Raw genomic sequence first — 23,328 nt, forward strand, 5'->3', positions numbered from 1 at the left:
TTTTTCCTGTCTTTTCAGGGCTGCACTCTCGGCATATAGAGGTTCCCAGGATAGGGGTCCAATGGGAGCTACAGCTGCCAGCCTACGCCACAGCCACAGCAATGCCAGATCTGAACCGTGTCTGTGACCTATACCACAGCTCACGGCAAACCCAGATCCTTAACCCACTGAGCAAGGCCAGGGATCAAACCCGAAACCTCATGGTTCCTAGTCAGATTCATTTCTGCTGCTCCACGACGAGAACTCCCTCTATTCCTTTTTATTGGTAAACAATATTCCATGTATAAATATACCACATTTTGTTTATCTGCTCATCAGATAATGACAAATTGCATGTTTTTACATTTTTAAAAAAATTTTTATTTTAGCTGCATTTGAGGCATGCAGACATTCCCAGGCCAGGGATTGAATCCAAGCCACAGCTGCAACATACACCATACCTATACCACAGTAATGCCAGATCCTTAACCCACTGTGCCAGGCCTGAGATCAAATCCACGCCACCACAAGGACAATGACAGATCTTTAACCTGCTGCACCACAGCAGGACTCCTCTCCACTCTTTATTATGAATAATGGTGCTATGAATTTTTGTGTACAGGTTTTATTTTCCCCCTTTTTGGCTGCACCCATGGCATGTGGAAGTTTCCAGGGCCATGGATCAAACCCATGCTACAGCAGGAACCCAACCTGTTGCAGTGACAATGCTGGATTCTTAACCCACTGAACCTCAAGAGAACTTCTTTCCCCCTGCCCCCAAATTTTTGCGTGGATATGTTTTCAATTCTTTTGGGTATTGTATTGGTTAAGATTCTCCAGAGAAACAAAGCCAATATGATATGGATATTTATGTGTCTGTTCATCTATTATAAGGAATTAGCTCATACAATTATGGAGGCAGGCAAATCCCAAGGTCTGCAGTCGGCAAACTGGAGATCTGGGAAAGACAACGGAATAGGTCTACTCCAAATCTGAAGGCCTGAGAAACAGGAAAGCTGATGGCATACGTTCCAGTTGAAAAGTTGGCAGGCTCAATACCCAAGAAGAGCCAATGTTTCAGTTTGAGTCCAAAGGCAGAAAAAGACCAATGTCCCAGCTCAATAAGTCAGACAGGAGTTTTCCCCTTACTCACGGTGGAGTGTGTTTTTGTTCTATTGAGACCTTCAACTGACTGGATGAAGGCCACCTACATTCAGGAGGGCAATCTGCTTTACTCAGTCTACCTTAAACGCTAATCTCATCCAAAACACCCTCACAATATACCCGAACAATGTTTGACAAATATCTGGACACCCAAGAGCCCAAGTAAGTTGACATATAAAATTAACCATCACAGGGCCGTATGCTAACTCTGTATTTAAACTTTTGAGGAACTGCCAGAGTGTTTTCCAATGAGACTGCACCATTTTAAATTCCCACCAGCAGTGTATGAATGTCCCAGTTTCTCCATATCCTTGCCAACACTTACTATCATCTGTTGGTGGTAGTAGTGGTGGTGGTTTTCAGGGCTGCACCCAGGGCACATGGAAGTTCTCAGGCGAGGGGTCAAATCAGAGCTGTAGCTGCCAGCCTACACCACAGCCACAGCAAAGTAACGAGGGATCCGAGCCCCATCTGCGACCTACATCATAGCTCACAGCAATACCAGATCCTTAAACCACTGAGTGGGGCCAGGAATCAAACCCACATCTCACTGTGATTTTGATTTATATTCTAATTATGGATAATGATATTGAACATTTTCCATATGTTCATTGGCCATATGTTCATTTTCCATACGTTCATTCTTTGGAGAAATGTCTTTAAGATCCTTTGTCCATATTTTTCCTTCCCAATTTTTTACTGTCATAAAATACACATAAATTTACCATCTTAACCATTTTCTTTCTCCCTCCCCTCCTTCCTTTGCTTTTTTAGGGCCACGCCTGTGGCATATGGAGGTTCCCAAGCTAGGGGTCTAATTAGAGCTACAGCTGCTGGCCTGCACTACAGACACAGCAATGGGATCCGAGCCACGTCTGTGACCTACACCACAGCTCACGACAATGCCAGATCTTTAACCCACTGAGCAGGGCCAGGGATTGAACCTGTATCCTCATGGACACTAGTCAGGTTTGTAACCTGCTGAGCCACAAAGGGAACTCCTCTATCTTAACTATTTTTGAGTGTACGGTTCAGTGGTATTAAACATATTAATAAGGTTGTGCAACCATCACCACCATCCATAACTCTTTTTATAAGACTAAAACTCTATATCCATCAAACATTAACCTCCCATTCCACCTTACATCCAGCCCCTGGCAACTACCACTTTATTTTCTGTCTACGATTTTGACTAAGTACCTCATACAAGTAGGATCATACAAAATTGGTCTTTTTTTGGGGGGGACTTAGTTCACATAGCCTAATGTTTTCAAGATTTATCCATGTTGTTGCAAGTGTCAGAATTTCCTTCTTGGAGTTCCTGTCGTGGCTCAGAGGAAATGAATCTGACTAGTATCCATGAGGACACAGGTTCAATCTCCAGCCTCGCTCAGTGGGTTAAGGATCCAGTGTTGCCATGAGTTGTGGTGTAGGGCAGAGATGCAGCCCAGATCTGATGTTGCTGTTGCTGTTGCTGTGGCGTAGGCCAGCAGCTACAGCTCCGATTCAGCTCTTACTCTGGGAACCTCCATATGCTGTGGGTGCAGCCCAAAAAAAAAAAAAAAGGAAAAGCATTTCCTTCTTTTTAAGGCTCAGTAATTTCCAATGTATGTATATGCCACATTTTGCTTATTTATTCTTCCGCTGGTGGACACTTGGTTTGCTTCCATGTTTCAGCTATCGTGAATAATGTTGCTATGAACAGGGGTGTACATGTATCTCTTCAAGACCCTACTTTCAATTCTTTTAGGTATACACCCAGAAGGGGAATTGCTGGATCTTAATTTTAATTTGTTGAGGAACTAGCATACTGTTTTCCACAGTGGCTGTACAATTTTACATTCCCAACGATAGTACATAAGTGTTCCAATGTCATCAAATCCTTGTTAACACTTGCTATTTTATTGATAGTAGCCATCCTACTGGGTATGAGGTAGTATCTCACAGGTTTTTGTTTTTTGTTTTTTTGATCACAGCTACAACACGCAGAAGTTCCATGGCCAGGGACCGAACCCACACCACAGCAGTAACAATGCCAGGTTCTTAACCAGCTGAGGTTAAGGATCACAAAGGATCTCATTACAGTTTTTTTTTTTAACTCAATGAATTTTATTACATTTATAGTTGTACAACGAACATCACAACCCAATTTTATATCATGTCCATCCCAAACCCTTAGCCCATCTCCCCACCCCCCAAACTGTCTCCTTTGCAAACCATAAGTTTTTCAAAGTCAGTGAGTCAGTATCTGCTCATTATAGTTTTTATTTGCACTAATGATTAGTGAAACTGAACATTTTTCCTTTTTTTCACATTTATATATCTTTTTTTGCAGAAATGTCTATTTAAGTCCTTTGCTTATTTTTAAGTTGAGTTATATGACTTTTTGTCATTGAGTTGTAGGCGTTCTTTATATATTCTGGATCCCAGCCAACATGTGCCACCTCACAAGAAATTCTTGAACCAGACCACCTACCTAAGTGGCTCCCCAAATCTTGTCTCACAAAGACTGTAAAAATTAATGAATGCTGTTTTAAGCCACTAAGCTTTGGGGTAGTTGTTACACTGCAAGAAATAACCGACACACCCAATGACTTCTGCAATCTTTTTCGTGCTCAGAGTTCTACTTCCAAATCCTTCTCATGTTGTCATACTAACCTCTCCAAGACACCATTTTCACCATGCTGTTCCTCTATTACTTGAAATTTCTCATTGTTGTATTTGTTGAAGCCTTATATCCCACACTAAGGAAAACTCTCTCTCTAGGCAATGGAGGTAACATGCAGGTCTGAGGTGTTTATGGGACACTACACAAGAAACATCCAGAGGCTCTCACTGCTTTACATCCAAAATCCCTTACTTGGCCTTCAGATCTTCCATGGTCAAGCACAACCTCCCCTAGTAATAGGAAGAGAGAAATGGATCAAAACTTCTGCCTGATACCTTTTTGTGATTTCGTATAAATCTCATACCTGTCTCATGACATCAAGCACCCCAGCCCAGCAAGAACATTAAAGTCCTCCATGGCTGGTCTTATTTTATAACCTGGCTTCCACTGCCTAGCCTATATTCACTTTCACTCCTGCCCTCCCCCTATGCAGAATGTCCAGGTCTCCCTACTTCTTCAGTCAGAACTCAACCAGCCCTTAACCACCTGCTATAGAGCCTTTCCAAGCTCCAACTGTGAAGTGCTGCAGCTCTTGCCTTCTCAAGCCACCGTTAGTCACCTTGGACCTCTGAAAGTGCCTTCAAGCCAGACTCTGATTAGATCCTACCTGGCTCTCTGAGGTCAAAATGATAGCAGTCAGCAATATGCAGTTCTGCCTTAAGCTAAAAGGAGACTTTGTGGCTATTAAAAATGCCACTTAGCATTTTCGGTCATTTACCTTTCAGTACAGAGGTCACTGGGCCCTTCCTGGGAATGGGGAGAAAGGGCAAGAGGGTACAGAGGTAGCAGCAACGCTCCTATAAGGGAACAACAAGGCTTTGTTTGTCTTTAAAGAGAGGCCCCAGATGCCTGGAACTAACAAGATTTCCACCTACATAGATCAATAGTAAGAAGAGAAACTAGGCAATTCTATTCTCTTACTAGACAGTGCTGCTTAGCAATAACCACTGTCTGGGAAGCCCTAACACACACGGCATTTACCAAATACTGAGTAAACATCTGATTTCATATTTCACAGGGCCCAAACCAGCCCGGCTGCTTTAATCCTGGTGTGTGATAGAATAACCCCAGATCCTCTCCTAGATAAAAGACAGCAAGGAGCTTGCTGCCCAAACTTGCCTAGAGAATGTCCCCAAAGCAAATTCTCTGTTGAGGAAACCCTGTCCAGCATTCTATAAGTCCCCTACAGAGGCTTCCCACTCTATAGACTCATGTCTATTCCCCAGGCTCAACCTCACCATTATCTGTCAATTTCCTCCAAGTGTGTGTTCAGAAATAAGGTGAGAAAACTAAGATGAAGCTTTGAATGCAAAGTCACAGAGCATGGACTTTGATCTCCAGCAAGGCCTTTCTTAAAGTGTTTCAGGGGGAAGAATTGCGGCATCATGTGAGAATAAACAAGGAACGAACCCTGATGGGTTTTCCCCTTCCCAGAGCCTCAATCTGACCATGGCTTCTTTAGTTGTGAGGATCAGCCCGGCCCTGGACAAAGCTGATCACCTGCTTTCCTTGGAAGAGGCTCAGTAACTGAGGACATCATCACTTCCCATAAGAAGCCACTCAAGCTACTGTAGGGCGACAGGTTTAAGTTGGTCAAGCCCCTCTCTGGGTCAAGAAAGGTGCAAAAGAAATAGTGATGGAGCACTCTGGTTCAGAGGAATGTGTCAAAAGACACATTCCAGAAAAACGATGCCTCAGTCTTTAGCTCTCTTCTGGAAGGGGGTTTTCAGATGAACTGTTTCTAACTTGCTGATAACATGAGGGAATGCAGAAGTCAGAGCTTCCATTCCCAAAGAGGTGGCACCAGATAAGAGGCTGCCGGATTGAGACCTTTATTTAAATCAAGGGCCCTGTGGTTCCTGTCGTGGCTCAACGGTTAAGGAAGCTGACTAGCATCCATCAGGACTCTGGTTCGATCCCTGACCTCACTCAGTGGGTTAAGGATCCCGCACTGCCATGAGCTGTGGTGTAGGCGGCAGACAAGGCTAGGATCCTGCATTGCTGTGGCTGTGGCATAGGCTGGCAGCTACAGCGCCCATCCCACCCCTAGCCTGGGAACCTCCATATGCTGCTGGTGCGGCCTTAAAGAGACAAATATATAAAAATAGATATATATAAATAAATAAATCAAGAGACCTTGGTGAGCGGTTAGAAGCTGCTCGTTCTGTGCCATTCAGCTCTTTGGGGTGCAGGAACAGTTTCCCAGATCCCCAAAAGGAGTGAAAGGAAAATTCCCTGGACTTCTCGTGGAAGCTCCTGCGGGACCCCTTCTGTCCTAGGCCGAGCCTCGAGGGAGACCCTGCTTTTCGCTCCCTGCCTGGGCCTCCTCCCTCCGGCCCGCGCCCCAGCCTTCTCGCACCTTGACCGTGTCCAGCGGATGCCCCACGAACACCAGGCACATGCCTCCAAAGCCGCCGGCCAGCAGATTCTTGAGAGGGCTAATGGGCTTTGCCTGGTCTGCCATGGTCCGTCTGAGTCACAGTATCTGCAGCTTTCCAGCTGCTGTCGCCCTACCGCTCCAGCCACAGCGCCGGAACCGCCGACCTTTCCCCTACTTTCGGGTGGGCGGAGCATAAGCCCGGGGCAGGTCGGGAGGAGGATCTAGACCGCTCCCCGCGGCCCGGCTTCCGCCGGGGGAGGGCTTCTTCCGTCCGAAGTCCCGCCTCGATGGCTTGAAGGAGTAGGGGCTGGCCGAGATGCGTTGTGAGAGGTCTGTTTTAGGTTCTCGTTCCTTCCCTCGCTTGGCAGAAGTTGATGTCACTCTGCTGTGTGACAGGCTCCTTTCCAGGTGCTGGAGGCACAGCTGGTAACACTGCGCAGGGGTCCCTGTTCTTATGGATCTTACAGACCATAACGAGGATAAATAAGTGGAAAATGCAATGTATCCAGTGGTGATAACTGCAATGAAGAAAAATAAATCTGGGAAGAGGATGGGGGGGCAAGTAATTTGCAATTTTAATTAGATGAGTAAAGGAGGGTTTCACTGAGAAGGTGACTGGATTCAGGACCTGAGAAGGTGAGTTCTGTCCACAGATATGAAGGGGATGGGGAGGGACCTTACAGGCAGAAGAAAAGAATTCAAAAAACCCGGAGATGGGCTGTGCCTGACCAGTTAGAGAGGGAGGCCTTTGTAGCTAGAGCAGAATTAGATAGATGAAAACATGAAGGTAATGGTGGCATATCAAGCAGGACTTTGTGAGCCTCTGTAAGGGCATCAGTCTCTCCTCTGAAGGAGATGGGAGCCATTCTGGGGTTTTACGCAGGAAAGTGACATAGTCTGACTTATGAGTTAACAAGATCCTTCTTACTGCTGGATGAGAATAGACTATAAGGCTAAAGTTCTTGGTCAGAGATGCTGGATTGGACTAGAGCACAGCAGAGTAGGTGGTGAGGCATGTTTGGATTCTGGATATATTCTGAAGAAAGAACCTAAAAGAATTGTTAATGAACAGAATATAAAGTATGTAAGAGAGGAGTTAAGGATGATGCTGTTGTTTTTGGCTTATTTACTCTAGGTAGACAGTATCCAAGTATTCACTATATTACTCTTTTTTAAAAAAATGTTTATTTTTTATTGAAGTATAATTTACAACTTTGTGTTAGTTTCAGGTGTACAGCAAAGTGATTCAGCTATACATGTACATATATCTATTATTTTTCGGATTCTTTTCCCATATAGGTTATTATAGAATACTGAGAAGAATCCCTGTGCTATAAGTAGATCTTTTATATTACTCTTACATTGTTTCCATATGTTTGAAATGTCTCAAAAAGTTGTGAACAGTTGGAGTTCCCTTATGGCTCAACCAGCTAAGGATCCACTGTTGTCACTGCTGTGGCTGGGGTCACTGCTGTGGTGTGTTCCTTGGCCCAGGAACTTCCATATGCCACAGGTGCGACCAAAAAAGAAAAAAAAAAAAAGTTGTGAACAGTAAACATACCCCTATTCTGCAGCAGGTACCTCACTGCCAAGCTGACATGTTAATAGTCCTCCTTTGTAGGCTCTCCTAGGCTAGCAAGAAACCTAGAATGGGGAGGGTGGACCACATATGCTAGGGGTGGAAAGATGAGTGACAGGGTCAGGATTGGGATCAGGAAGTAACTGGCCTGTCTAGTACAGAAGGCCTGTAGGGGAGTGGAAAGCAACAAGTTGGGGCAAGGCTCGAAACCCTGTTTACTCTGAGCTATAGGCTTTTTCTAGATGGGATGGGGAACCGTGGAAGAATTTTTTTTTTGTCTTTTGTCTTTTTTGTTGTTGTTGTTGTTGCTATTTCTTGGGCCGCTCCCGCAGCATATGAAGGTTCCCAGGCTAGGGGTCCAGTCGGAGCTGTAGCCACCGGCCTACACCACAGCCACAGCAACGCAGGATCCGAGCCGCGTCTGCAACCTACACCACAGCTCACGGCAACGCTGGATCCTTAACCCACTGAGCAAGGGCAGGGACCGAACCCGCAACCTCATGGTTCCTAGTCAGATTCGTTAACCACTGCACCACGACGGGAACTCCATCCATGGAAGAATTTTAACCACAGTGGTGACATCAGATTTGTTTTAGAAAATCCATTTTGGAAGGATGAATTTGCATTGGGAGAGGATGGAAGCAGGGAGATCAGTTAAGGGAAGATTACAGTGGTCCAGGAAAGAGGCAGTGAAGGCATGAACTGAGCCAGGGACCATAGAAGTACAGAAAAAGAAATAGATCCCAGCGGCATTGCCAGAAAACTTGCAGCAGCTCTGGGTTTCAGACACATTGCAATTGCAGTGCCAGTGACACATCTGAGGACATATCTGATCAGTGTCAGGTATATGACTTGGGAACCAGGAGAGAGGTGAAGGCCAAAGACAGAAGCCAGGAAGGCTTCAGCATAAAGATGTATACGCAACCTCTAGAAGACTGTGCCATGTGAAGAAGGGCAGTCATGGAAGAAAGTTGCTGGTAGAATTTTGGAAAATAAAGAAAAAGTGGTGCTTTTGAGACCAAGGGATGAAAGGGTTGAATGCTGGGTCAAGCTAAGGAATTTTAAATTCTCCTTAGGTGTAACTGCTTGTCATTGGTAACATTCAGAAGAAGCTTGCAAGAGGTGTTGACAATGGTGGTTGGAACACTAATAGGCATCAAGAAGGCAGAGGCACTAAGAGTCAATTACTTGTTCAAAGAGTTTGGCAGGTAGGGAAGGAAAAGGCACAAAAGGTTAAAGGAGGGATTTGAGTTGTGTTTGTTAAGATGGGACCAAGGAGCTCCCATTGTGGTAACCAACCCGACTTGTATCCATGCGAACACCCGTTCAATCGCTGGCCTCACTCAGGGTTAAGGATCTGTTGTTGCTATGACCTGTGGCATAGGTCGCAGATCTGGCTTGAATCTGGTGTTGCTCTGGCTGTGGTGTAGGCCAGCATCTACAGCTCTGATTCGACTCCTAGCCTGGGAACTTCCATATGCCACAGGTGCAGCCCTAAAAAAACAAAAAAAGACAAAAAGAAAAAAGAAAAAAACACTAACTGAACGAAAAGATGGGACTGAGACTGAGAGAAATTACAGGAAAGGAGAGAGAAAGCACAGCTGATAAGACAAGGTCCCTGAGATAGTGGGGACGGTTTCTGGTGTATGTGACATCACCTGGCAAATTTCTAAATGCTCTGGGGGGAGTTCCCACTGTGGCTCAGCGGAAACGAATCTGACTAGCACTGATGAGGACGCAGGTTTGATCTCTGGCATTGCCCAGTGGGTTAAGGATCTGGCTTTGCCGTGAGCTGTGGTGTAGGTTGCAGATACAGCTCAGATCCTGTGTTGCTGTGGTTGCGGCATAGCCCAGCAGCTACAGCTCCAATTTGACCCCTAGCTTGGGAACCTCCATATGGCGCAAGTGGCCCCTAAAAAGACCAAAAAAAAAAAAAACTGCTCTGGGATCCCCAGGGCTCTGACTCTGAATCTCTGGGTTGGAATCCTGGCCCAGGAGTCTTTAAAGTTCTATGATCGAATTTGAGAAGCACTATTGTTAAGAATATCCAAGATAGAAGGAAAAAAAGGAAGTTCCCGTGGGCAAGAGCGGCCCACGAAATAGCAAAAAGACAAAAAAAAAAGGAAGGAAAAAAAGAACCTCCAACATCTAAGGAAAGGTGTTCAAGCTAGGCAGAGGGCTCACAAATTGTAAAGTAAAGCTATACAATGCATGACACATAGTAGATTCTTTTTTTGGGGGGGAAATACATCAGTTTATTTTTATTTATTTATTTCTTATTAAAGTATAGTTAATTTGAAATGTGCCAATTTCTGCTGTACAGCAAAGGGAGCCATTCATATATATATATATATATATTCCCTTTCTTATGCTATCTTCCATGATGGTCTATCCCAAGAGATTGGATATAGTTCCCTGTGCTATACAGTAGGACTTCATTGCTTATCCATCCTAAATGTAATAGTTTGCATCTACTAACCCCAAACTCCCTGTCCATACCTCTCCCTCCCCTCTACCCTTTAGAAACACAAGTCTCTTCTCTATGTCCGAGAGTCTGTTCCTGTTTTGTAGATAGCTTCATTTGTGCCATATTTTATTTATTTATTTATTTATCTTTTTGACATTTCTAGGGCCGCATCTGCGGCATATGGAGGTTCCCAGCTAGGGGTCTAATTGGAGCTGTAGCCGCTGGCCTACGCCAGAGCCATAGCAACGCGGGATCCAAGCCCCATCTACAACCTACACCACAGCTCACGGCAACGCTGGATCCTTAACCCACTGAGCAAGGGCAGGGATTGAACCCGCAACCTCATGGTTCCTAGTCGGATTCATTAACCACTGAGCCATGATGGGAACTCCTATTTTTTTTCTTTTTAGGGCCGCACCTGTGGCATATGGAATTTCCCAGGCTAGGAGTCAAATCAGAGCTTCAGCTGCTGGCCTGTGCCAACCACAGCCACAGCAACGCAAGATCTGAGCTGCATCTGCCACCTACTCACTGCAGCTCTGGATCCTTTAAACCACTGAGCAAGGCCAGGGGTCAAATCTGAATCCTCCTAGAAACTAGTTGGGTTTTTAACCTGCTGAGCCACAATGAGAACTCCACTTTTACCAGGATATGCAAGTTCCCAGGCCAGGGATCAAACTGGAGCTGCAGCTGCTGGCCTACACCACAGGTGTGCAGCAATGCAGGATCCAAGACAAGTCTGCGCCCTACACCACAGCTCACAGCATAACGGATTCTCAACCCACTGAGTGAGGGCAGGGATCGAACCTGTGCCCTCATGGACACTAGTCAGGTTTGCTACTACTGAGCCACAAGGGGAACTCCTGTTCCCTATATATGTGTATATATATAGTCATTTGGGGCAGCACCCATGGCATATGCAAGTTCCCAGGCTAGGGGTCGAGTTGGAGCTACAGCTGCCGGCCTACACCACAGCCACAGCAAAGCAGGATACGAGCCATGTCTGCAACCTACAACACAGCTCACAGTAATGCTGGATCCTTAACCCACTGAGCAAGGCCTGGGATTGAACCCACATCCTCATGGATACTAGTCAGATTTGTTACTGCTGAGCCACGACAGGAAATCCCCTGTGCCATATTTTAAATTCCACATATAAGTGATATCTTATGGTATTTGTCTTTCTCTTTCTGACTTCACATAGTATGATAATCTCTGGTTGCATTTTTTTATGGGCGCATATGCGGCATATGGATGTTCCTGGGCCAGGGATTGAAACTGAGCCACAGCTACTTCAAAGCTGGATCCTTTAACCCACTGAGCCAGGCCAGGGATCAAACCTGAACCTCCACAGTGACCTGAGCTGCTGCTGCAGTTGGATTCTTAACCCACTGTGTCACAGCAGAAACTGCCATAGTAGGTTCTTAGAAATATGATTAGGAGTTCCCTGGTGGGTCATCAGGTTAAAGATCTGGCATTGTTACTGCTACTGCAGTGCAGATTTGATTCCTGATCCAGGAACTTCCACATGCTGCGGGCATGTGAATCCGACTAGGAACCATGAGGTTGCGGGTTCGATCCCTGGCCTTGCTCAGTGGGTTAAGGATCCGGTGTTGCCGTGAGCTGTGGTGTAGGTTGCAGACATGGCTTGGATGCTGTGGCTCTGGTATAGGCCAGTGGCTACAGCTCCAATTCAACCCCTAGCCTGGGAACCTCCGTATGCCGTGGGAGCAGCCCAAGAAATGGCAAAAAGACAAGACAAAAAAAAAAAAAGTAACAAACTATTTTAGTAACAGCTTTAGCAAGATCTAATTCACATAACATAAAATTCATTCATTTAAAGGGTATGTATCAAAGGTTTTTGATATATTCCAGAGTTGCACAACCATTACCACAATCAATTTGAGAACATTTCATCACTCCACAAAGAAAATCTGTATTTTTTAGCAGCCACCTTCAATTTTCCCCAACTTATGCCCCCAGCCCTAAGCAATTACTGATTTACTTTCTGGCCCTATACCTTTGCCAACTCAGAACACTTCAGTAAAGAGTAGGATCATGGGAGTTCCTATTGTGTCTCAGCAGGTTAAGAGCTCAACCAGTATCCATGAGGATGCAGGTTTAGTCCCTGGCCTTGCTCAGTGTGTTAAGGATCTGGCGTTGCTGTGAGCTGTGGTGTGGCTCGAAGTTTGGCTTGGATCTGGCATTGCTGTGGCTCTGGCGTAGGCCGGCAGCTGCAGCTCTAATTGGGCCCCTATCCTGGAGACTTCCATATGCCACAGATGCAGCCCTAAAAAGAAGAAGAAAAAAGTGGAATCATAAAAAAAAGAAGAAAAAAAAGCAGCTTCAGCAAGAAGTAGTATTTGTTATAAAACAACCCTCCTGGTAAACCTTGTCAGACCTGAATGTGGAACCCACCAGGTTCTATTAAGTCCTCTTAGGGTAACTGATAATCTACTAAATGAATGGTCTTCCTGCTTCCTCATCTGATAACCCTTACATACAGCTAGAAAACTTAGCTGAAATTTAATACCTGGCTAAAAAACCTCAGCTCCTCATTGCATCAGAATAAAATTTAGTGGTTCAGGGGCAGTGAAGGCTTTTCATAATTTCATGCTAGCTATGTCTTCAGCCTTGTTTTCTCCTAGACTGTATCTTCATCTCTGAGCAAACTGAGCTTCTACTGGTTTACCACACAGACCTGTTACTTGAATGACCCCACCTCTCCCTACCTGTGACAGCCAGGCCTTTGTGTATGTACTGTCCCATTCAGCAGAGTGTCCTTCCTCTCCCCACTTGATAACACACTGATGCAGGAGATAGATACCAGGTTGCCCATACGCTAGATATTGTCTAACTAGTGGTTCTTAGCCATTTTAGGGGTGGAGAATTCCTGGCACTTTCTCCCCAGAAAAAAAAATGTACATATACACCTCTATGTTTACAATCAATTTCATGAAAACTTGAAGCTATCCTTGGACCTCAGATGAGATGCCTTGTTCCTAGACCCTGGGAATCAAACATGAATGAGAGGTACTCATTTTCCCAATGTCTCTTCTTTGGTCCTTTCTTCTTTCTTCCTGGCCTCAACTTCCAAATCTGGGTTGAAATTTCCTCAATCTTTATACTTCTCATGGGCTCCAACCCTGCCTCTCTGGCTGCCCATAGGCATTTCAAACTCAATATGTACATCTGAAGGTACACGGGCTCCAGGAAAAAAATAACCCACAAGAAATGGTGAATTCTAAAAATACTCCACAGATGAGCTGAATTAAAGCATAGCTACTTCTGGAAAGCAAATTCGAAAGCTGATTAATCACCCTGGTGAAATCTCTCAAAAGACAAAGTGAAGGAGTTCCCATCGTGGGTCAGTGGTTAACAAATCCGACTAGGAACCATGAGGTCGTGGGTTCGATCTCTGGCCTCATTCAGTGGGTAAAGGATCTTGTGTTGCCGTTAACTGTGGTGTGGGCTGGCGGCTGCAGCTCCGATTCCACCCTTAGCCTGGGAACCTCCTATGCCGTCAGAGCGGCCCTGGAAAAGATTAAAAAAAAAAAAAAGAATTAAATATGTTTTTAAAAATTCCACTAGGAGATTAAAAATTAACTTTGAAAGATTTTGGGACATTGTTGTAAACTAATGACTACTCAAGAATAGAATCCAGTTGGAGTACCTGTGTAGCATAAGAGGTTAAGTATGCCTCAGGACTCACCTGCTCACCCTTGGAGGTGGCTGCATTCACAGATGACTGTGAAATACACTGCCCCAAAGAGGCAGGGGGAAATAATATCAGTGTATATGATAAAGGTGAGGGGGAGGTGCACGCAGCCATGCACACATTTTACAAAGGTTGCTGGCCTTGTGAAGGTTACTAATAGTTACAAGCAGCAGACATCACCATGAAGGATTTTTTTTTTGTCTTTTGTCTTTTGTCTATTTAGGGCTGCACCTGTGGCACATGGAAGTCCCCAGGCTAGGGGTCTAAATGGAGCTGTTGCCATCGGCCTATACCACAGCCACAGCAATGCCAGATCCAAGCCACATCTGCGACCTACACCACAGCTCACAGCAATGCCGGATCCTTAACCCATTGAGCGAGGCCAGGGATCAAACCCGGAACCTCACAGTTCCTAGTCAGATTCATTTCCGATGCACCACGACAGAAACTCCAACCATGAAGGACTTTAGCGTTTTTCTAGATATGAGGAAATGCAAGAATTGGGCACATAAAATCTCCTAAAAATATCTACCTGAAGACCTGTTCTTCCACTTTTTTTTCCAAAGCACAAGAGTGCCTTATTCCTGATAGTGAGAAACACTAACATGCCCCAAATCAAAGATTGGACACGAAGTGCAATGGACGCAAGACTTTAATGGAGGTCTTGCAAGATCGGCAGGCAGGCACACTCTATGTCCTTACAACAAGCAATTATATTCCCTAGCACGCAAGTCCCTCCCCCATTTCCTCACTGGGTGAGTACTATGGGGCATACAATCTTCCTAGATGTCCCTTAAGTTTCTTTATTCCCTTATAATGTCATCTTCTCTTTTCTTCCCAGTTTAGCTGTCCATTATGGGCTAGCCCCTTGCTTCTCCATTCCCGCCCGTTAAATCCTGCTCTTATATTTTAAATTCACCAATAGAGTGAATCCTTGAAATCCTAGGCACTCCACCCTCCCTACTCAGGACCTCTCTGTGTGGCCCCAGGGATGTTTGCTAAGGATTTTTCAAAATTCCTGCTTTACATGGACATTATCAAGGCCTTTCTAGGTTTGTAAGCCTTACTGTTGCCACATTAGCCAAGAGTCATTATGCGGGCTATGAAAACCAGCTGTTGGTAGTTTCCCATTCTTAAGTTAGCATTTACTCTTGAAAATGAACAATAAACATTAATATTTCTTACACTGATTTCTACAGTACTACAGGTTGGCAGCTACAATGGCTTATGATTTAATCCATGTAGAGGCTGATGGCATGTGCCAAACTTCAGTCCACGTGGGTATGGTTAGAAGTAAACTGAAAGTCATTGATGTATTGGAGGTACTTAGGCAAAGAGACTGGATGAGATTACTGGAGAATGAGTATAAAGGGAGCAGGGACTAAAGACAGGGCCCACTGACTCCCTTGTGCAGTAGTCCACGGCAATTCCGTAATTATTTCTCTAATTTCTGCATCTATTACTAGACCAAAGCTCCTTGACTGCAAGGACTGTTGTCTCCTTTCCTCATCATTTTATCTAATAACATGGTATCTGACATTTAGTTGGGTTCAGAGAACTGGAGGCAGTTTTAAAAATTTTTTATCTTTTTAGGGCTGCACTTGTGGCATGTGGAGTTTCCTAGGCTAGGGGTCCAATGGGAGCTGTTGTTGCCAGCCTATGCCACAGCCACAGCAACGCCAGATCTGAGCCGTGTCTGCGAACTACACCACAGCTCATGGCAACGCCAGATCCTTAACCCACTGAGCGAGGCCAGGGATTGAACCCGAAACCTCATGGTTCCTAGTTGGATTTGTTTCTGCTGCGCCACAGTGGGAACTCCTGGGGGCCTTTTTTAAAAGGTGATCTGGGAGTGTCACAGGCTTCAAATCCCCTTCAAGGAAATTAAACCACAAAGCCTCTGGCCATGTCTCGTTGCAATGCCTCTTCCCCACCTTGAACAGCCTGGGCTGCTCACTCCCTACTAGGGAAGGAATACCTGCCTCTGTATAACCTATTCCCCATGCAAACGAAGTATCCTCAGAGTGGGAGAAAATAGTTTCAATCAATGCAAACAATAAGGGCTTAATCTCTAAAATATACAAACAACTTACGCAACTCAATAGCAAAAGAATCAACAACCTAAATGAAAAATGGGCAAAGGACCTGAATAGACATTTCTCCAAAGAATATATACAGGTGGCCAACAAACACATGAAAAAAAAAATGCTCAGCATCACTAATTCTTAGAGAAATGCAAATCAAAACTACTATGAGGAGTTCCCGTCGTGGCACAGTGGTTAACGAATCCGACTAGGAACCATGAGGTTTCGGGTTCGGTCCCTGCCCTTGCTCAGTGGGTTAACGATCCGGCGTTGCCGTGAGCTGTGGTGTAGGTTGCAGACGCGGCTCGGATCCCGAGTTGCTGTGGCTCTGGCGTAGGCCGGTGGCTACAGCTCCGATTCAACCCCTAGTCTGGGAACCTCCATATGCCGCAGGAGCGGCCCAAGAAATAGCAACAACAACAACAACAACAACAACAAAGACAAAAGACAAAAAAAAAAAAAAAACTACTATGAGGTACCACCTCACACCAGTCAGAATGGCCAACTTTAATGAGTCAACAAATAACAAATGCTGGAGAGGGTGTAGAAAAAAGGTAACCCTCCTGCACTGTTGGTGGGAATGTAAATTGGTACAACCACCACAGAAAACCATATGGAGGTACCTCAAAAAACTAAATATAGAACTACCATATGACCCAGCACTCCCACTCTTAGTCATATATCCAGACAAAACTTTCATTGAAAAGGATACATGCTCTCATATGTTCATTGTAGCACTATTCACAATAGCCAAGACATGAAAACAAACTTAATGTCCATCAATGGATTAAGAAGATGTGGTACATATACACAATGGAATACTACTCAGCCATAAAAAAGAACAAAATGGTGCCATTTGCAGCAACATGGATGGAACTAGAGACTCTCATACTAAGTAAGTCAAAAAGAGAAAGACATATACCATATGATATCACTTATATCTGGAATCTAATAGATGACACAAATGAACCTTTCCACAGAAAGAAAAGAAACTCATGGACTTGGAGAACAGACTTGTGGTTGCCAAGTGGGAGGGGGAGGGAGTGAGATGGACTGGGAATTTGGAGTTAATAGATAGAAACTATTGCATTTGGAGATAAGCAATGAGATCCTGCTCTACAGCACAGGGAACATATCTAGTCATTTGTGATGGAATGTGATGGAGGATAATATGAGAAAAATAATGTGTATATATATATGTGTGTGTGTGTGTGTGTGTGTGTGTGTGTGTATGACTGGGTCACTGCTATAAAGTAGAAATCGACAGATCACTGTAAATCAACTAATGGAAAAAATAAAAATCACATAAAAATAAATAAAAATTATGAATACGAAGATTTTTATAGCAACCTGGAAATACTTATGGCTTTGTTTTACTTTATTTTTTATGCCTTCTTTTTTTTTTTTAGGGCTGCACCCAAGGCATATGGAGGTTCCCAGACTAGGGGTCAATGTGGAGCTGTAGCTGCCAGCCTACGCCACAGCCACAGTAATGTGGGATCTGAGCTGCCTCTGCAACCTACACCATAGCTCATGGCAATGCTGGATCCTTAACTCACTGAGCAAGGCCAGGGATTGAACCTGCTTCCTCACGGTTAATAGTCAGGGTCGTTAACCACTGAGCCACAACAAGAACTCCTGGCTTCATTTTAAATAAAAAAATAAGATGCAGAATTTTATTCACATTGTGCTTATCAACAATATATGTGTACATATATATCCAGATTGAAATAAAATATTACAGCCATAAAAAAATAATGTATCTTGCCTGAAACCAATCAGAAGATCAAATATGGCCCATATAGAGATCAAACAACACTCGGCCCCGGTTGGGGCAGGAGAAATTGGGTCTCCACTGAGGTCTGTGTTGTGGGGATACAAAAACAACTCTAAAGAGAGTTGGACCACTCCTTTAACCCCTATGCAGGGGCAGCCATGAGCTCTCTCTAAAATGTACTTTCACTTTAATAAATTCGTAAAATGCTGGACTGCCTACGTCTGCTGGCTCTAATCTGGTGCTGCTGCAGCACTTTCCAACCTCCTGCACCTCTGAATCCTTGGTGCATGGGCAAGAATTAAGAAAAAAAAAAACACAGAGGAACCTGACAGGAGTTCCTTTGTGATGCAGGGGGTTAAGGGTCTGGTTTGTCACTGTAGCAGCTTGGGTCACTGGGGTGGTGTTGGTTCATCCCTTGGCCCAGGAATTTCCACATGCTGTGGGTGCAGCCCTCCCCCCAAAAAAAAGTGACTTAGTAATATCACAATGTAAAGCAAACATAGCAGTTGACTTACCAATTCCATTTCTGGGATTATAATGTGAAATATTTTCATATTGATGCAAAAAGAAGTATATCCAAGGATGTTCAATGCAGCGTTATGTGTAATTGTGAAAAACTGGAAACAGAAGACTGGCAAAAGCATCATGGCCAGACAATTCGTACTAGAAAATACTGAGAAAGAGTCCAGCACATATAAAAAGGGTAGGCCCTGGCACCAGATGGCCAGAGTTAGAGCAATCTTCATGACCTTGAGCAATTACCACAACTTTCTGTACGTACTTTGCTCATTTGTGAAATGTCACAATAACACCTTCTACTAAGCAAAAAAACCCCAAAAAAAACCCAAACCGAAACAAAAAAAACAGAAGGATGTTTTTAAAAGCCTATTAATGAAAAAATTTCTTTAAATATGTGTTTTCAGAGTTCCTATTGTGGCTCAGTGGGTTAAGAACCCAAAGTAGTGTGTGTGAGGATGTGAGTTCCATCCCTGGCTTCACTCAATGTGTTAAGGATCTGGCGTTGCTTCGAGCTGCAATGTAGGTCTCAGATGTAGCTCAGATCCCATGTTGCTGTTGCTATGGTGTAGCCCAGCAGCTGCAACTTCTATTTGACCTAGGAAATTCCATATGCCACAGGTGCAGATTAAAAAAAAAAAGTGAGAGTTCCCGATGTGGCTCAGCAGTTAATGAACCCGATTAGCATCCATGAGGATGCGGGTTTGATCCCTGGCCTCGCTCAAAAAAAAAAAAAATCAATAAAGGCAATAAATATGAAAGACATAGGATATATGTAATAAATGCTATGGGACAGATTATATTTTCAAAAGATGGCCACACCAACATATATACCATCACACATGCTTTTCACAATGTGACAGGATGTTGGTATTCCTTCATCACCCAGCTGACAGTCACCATCAACCACCAGATGTATGAATAAATAACTCTTCCTGATTCCAGCTCCTAGCCTTTGAGTCTTCTGAGGCCCCAGACATCAAGGAGCTGAGACAAATCATTCCCACTGTATCCTGTACAGATTCCTGTGCCACGGAGACAAAGATGGACTTTATATTTTATATATATAACTTTTATGTGCAAATTTATTTTGAAGATAAAGCTCTTTTGTTGGCACAGCAGGTTAAGGATCTGGCATTGTCACTGTAGCAACTGTTTTTTTTTTTTGTTTGTTTGTTTGTTTTTGCTTTTTAGGGCCACACCCACGGCATATGGAGGTTCCCAAGCTAGAGGTCTAATCAGAGCTACAGCTGCTAGCCACAGCCACAGCCACAGCAACGTCAGATCTGAGCTGTGTCTGAGATCTACACCGCAGATTACAGCAACGCCCAATCCTTAACCCACTGAATGAGGCCAGGGCTCGAACCTGCAACTTCATGGTTCCTGGTTGGATTGTTTCTGCTTCGCCACGACGGGAATTCTTGTTTTAGTTTAATCTTTAAATCTTTATTTCCTGGAAAGAAATTTCCACCAGTTAAAAATAATGGTTTTAGGAAGTTCCCATGTGGCACAGTGGTCAAGGATATGGCTTTGCTGCAACTCTGGTGCAGGTTGTAATTGTGGCCGGGGTTCAATTCCTGGCCTGGGAACTTATACATGTCTTGAGTTCAGCCCCTCCCCCCCCCCAAAGTATTACCATCAGCCCAATAAACATTTATTTAATAGAGCAATATTGAAAACAAGGTTGGGGAGTTCCCGTTGTGGCTCAGTAGGTTACAAACAAAACTACTATCCATGAGGATGTGGGTTCCATCTCAGTGGGTTAAGGATCTGGTTGCTGTGACCTGTGGTGTAGGTTGAAAACGCTGCTCAGATCCAGAATTGCTGTGGCTGTGGCATAAGCTGGTAGCTCCAATTTGACCCTTAGCTTGGGAACTTGCCACAGGTTCCGCTCTAAAGAGAGAAAGAAAGAAAGAGAGAAAGAAAGAAAGAAAGAGAGAGAGAGAGAAAGGAAGGAAGGAAGGAAAGAAAGGAAGGGAAGGAAGGAAGGAAGGAAAGAAAAGAAAGAAAGAAAGAAAGAAAGAAAGAAAGAAAGAAAGAAAGAGAGAGAGAGAGAGAGAAAGAAAGGAAGGAAGGAAGGAAGGAAGGAAGGAAGGAAGAGAAAGAAAGAAAGAACGAACGAACATGGTTGGATCTGTGCCCTTAAGAAACTCACCTTTAGAGAGTTCCAGTTGTGGCACAGCAGAAATGAATCCGACCAGTAACCATGAGGTGTGGGTTCAATTCCTGGCCACGTTCAGTGGGTTAAGGATCTGGCATAGCTGTGAGCTGTGGTGTAGTTCACAGACTCGGCTCCTATCTGGCCTTGCTGTGGCTATGGCATAGGCTGGCTGGCAGCTCTATCTCCGATTAGACTCCTAGCCTGGGAACCTCCATAAACCACCAGTGGGGCCCTAAAAAGCAAAAAAAAAAAAAGAAAGAAAGAAAGAAACTCACCTTTAGCAAGGAAAAGACAGGGCCGGTACAGGGGATTCCAATACATTGTACATACATACACCCATATGCTTGATGTGTGAATGATGCAAATGCAGGAATTACACAGAAAAAAATGTTCCCTTTTATTTATTGGAGAGGATTTATTACCAATAACACAAAGTGAGAGATTCTAATTAAGTAAAAGATATCTTGTTACCAGAAAATACATTTTGTGTCCTTTACTAATGTCGTGATGTAATGGATATGTTTTGTTAAAACAAATAAAATAAGTACACTGGATTATACACACACTTTTGCGTTGCTAATATATAAAATTTATAATTTTCTTGTCTTTTTGCCTTTTCTTGGGTCGCTTCCGTGGCATATGGAGGTTCCCAGGCTAGAGATCGAATCGGAGCTATAGCCACCGGTCTACGCCAGAGCCACAGCAACGCCGGATCTGAGCCGCATCTGCAATCTACATACACCACAGCTCACGGCAACGCCAGATCCTTAACCCACTGAGCGAGGCCAGGGGTCAAACCTGAAACCTCACGGTTCTTAGATTCGTTAACCACTGATCCACGACGGGAACTCCTAGAAAATTCATAATCTTATGTTATTCACTCCTTACTATTAATTTTCACTTCAAATTAATTTGGGGCTTCTTCGTATTTGAATGCACTTGATTTGGATACATGCTGTGAGTTAAACTGGAACCTGAAAATCGTGTACAAGAAATATACCAATAGGAGTTCCCCCAGTGGCTCAGTGGTAAGGAACTGGATTAGTACCCATGAGGACACAGGTTCCAACCCTGGTCCTGGCGTCAGTGGGTTAATGATGCAGTGTTGCCATGAGCTGTGGTGTAGGTTGCAAACGCGGCTGGTTCGGATCTGGTGTTGCTGTGGCTGTCGGGTAGGCCACAGCTGCAGTCTAATACCATCCCTAGCCTGAGAACTTCCATATGCTTCGAGTGCAGCCCTAAAAATACCAAAAAAAAAAAAAAAAAAAAAAACCAAAACCAAAAAACCCGAAGCAGCTTTTCCATGCTGTCCAGCAGCAACCTGAGTGAGCCTACATGGTTCTATCTATCCATAATACTTGTTAAAGGTCCTAGAAGGTACTGAACGTCATATTGGCACTTTCTATACTTCTTGAAGAAACTGTGCAGCAAGAAAGTTAAGATTCAGCCTTGGGTGAATGGGAGAAGTAGGCTGCGGAAAGGGAAAAGGAAGCTTGGTGTGGTCCTGCAGATCCGCGGCCACCAGGGGACGGCATCTGACTCGGTGCGCTGACCCGAAGACCCAGCTCTCCTTTGATCTTTGATCAGAGAGCGGACGGGAAATAGCAGTCCTTTATCCATTCCACGAACGTCAGGGTGTCTTCTCCGTGCCGGACACGGCTAACAAACGGTGAAGTGAGGAGTCCATCAGAAAAACTCGGGTTTAGGAGTTCCCGTCGTGGCACAGTGGTTAAAGAATCTGACTAGGAACCATGAGATTGCGGGTTCGATCCCCGGCCTTGCTCCGTGGGTTAAGGCTCCGGCGTTGCTGTGAGCTCTGGTGTGGGTCGCAGACGTGGCTCGGATCCCATGTTGCTGTGGCTCTGGCGTAGGCCGGTGGCTACAGCTCCGATTCGACCCCTAGCCTGGGAACCTCCATATGCCGCGGGAGAGACAAAAGAAAAGGCAAAAAGACCCAAAAAAAAAAAAAAAAAAGAAGAAGAAGAACTCAGGTTTAGGGTATCCCGGCGGGCGGCGCTGGTAGGAGAAAGCAGGAAGAGATGCAGTTAGTGACCCCTCTCCAATAAGCCAAACCCTTTCCTCTGCTGCCCCTCGCAGGAGTGGGCGCGGGCAGTGCGCTGGGCACACTATGGGTCGCAACGCTAAGCTGCAGAGAAGCAACCGCGCAGAAGCGTTATCACCCAGCGCCAGTCACGACCCGGGCGACCGTGGGGCGACCTCAGGCCGGAAGTGACGCAACTGCTCCGAACACTTCCGGAGCTGCGAAGAAGGCTCCGCCAGAGGAAGCAGCGCGGGCCTTGACCGGCGTTGGCTCGCCGCCTCCGCCGCCGCCGCGCCTGTGTCCGGTTCCTCAGGCCTGGCCCGACCCAGTTTGGTCCGCCCGGGCTCAGCGGCCCCGGGGCCGCGGCTCCCGGTGAGTGCGCATTGCGAGTCGCGGCCTTGTTTACCCGAGCGGGCCGGGGGAGGGGGGGGGTGGGCTCTCCTCGCGCCTCCCTAGCCAGGCCGGGGCTCCGCCTTCGTCGCTGCCCGCGAGGTCCCGGCGCCCCCCGCAGTCTTTTCACTGTCTCAGCGCCCTCTGCTACCCGCCGAGGGGCGGCTAAAAACCGTAGTCTGAGCGGACTAGCGCCTGGCGCTTCTCCGTTTTTCCTCTTGTAGCCGCTTGCTCTGCTCGCGTAAAGGTCGGAGGCCGGCGCCTCTCACCGACTGGCGCCGGCGCATCTGGGCCCTCTCCGCCGGCCACACCAGGGAGACTCACTGTCTCCGGAGTTTCCCATTCGAGTCATCACTGGGAGCTCTCGCAATGCCTCCCGCGCGGCTAGTTAACGCCCGCCAGTG

At 45.3% G+C, this 23,328-nt stretch overlaps 2 protein-coding genes and 1 pseudogene across 4 annotated transcripts in view; 1 reads left to right on the forward strand and 2 right to left on the reverse strand.

The window, feature by feature from the left end:
- Window positions 1-6,379, reverse strand: part of SLC25A20 (solute carrier family 25 member 20) — a 29,703-nt gene extending 23,324 nt beyond the window's left edge. The window contains exon 1 of the mRNA XM_047773759.1: window positions 6,171-6,379. Coding sequence (XP_047629715.1) covers window positions 6,171-6,275 — 105 coding nt within the window. The 5' untranslated portion in view covers window positions 6,276-6,379. The remainder of the gene's footprint in view (window positions 1-6,170) is intronic.
- Window positions 6,380-22,481: 16,102 nt separating this feature from the next.
- LOC125110526 (uncharacterized protein ARIH2OS-like) lies at window positions 22,482-23,211 on the reverse strand (annotated as a pseudogene).
- The window catches only part of ARIH2 (ariadne RBR E3 ubiquitin protein ligase 2), a 50,917-nt gene continuing 50,357 nt past the window's right edge, over window positions 22,769-23,328 (forward strand). For 2 of the 3 annotated variants that reach the window (XM_047773788.1, XM_047773771.1), the window contains exon 1: window positions 22,769-22,906. The gene's annotated coding sequence lies outside the window, so the exon portion shown is untranslated. The remainder of the gene's footprint in view (window positions 22,907-23,328) is intronic. The other variant, XM_047773781.1, reaches the window with a different exon arrangement.

This window comes from Phacochoerus africanus, chromosome 1 (genome assembly GCF_016906955.1).
Source record: "Phacochoerus africanus isolate WHEZ1 chromosome 1, ROS_Pafr_v1, whole genome shotgun sequence".
Classification (NCBI taxonomy): domain Eukaryota; kingdom Metazoa; phylum Chordata; class Mammalia; order Artiodactyla; family Suidae; genus Phacochoerus; species Phacochoerus africanus.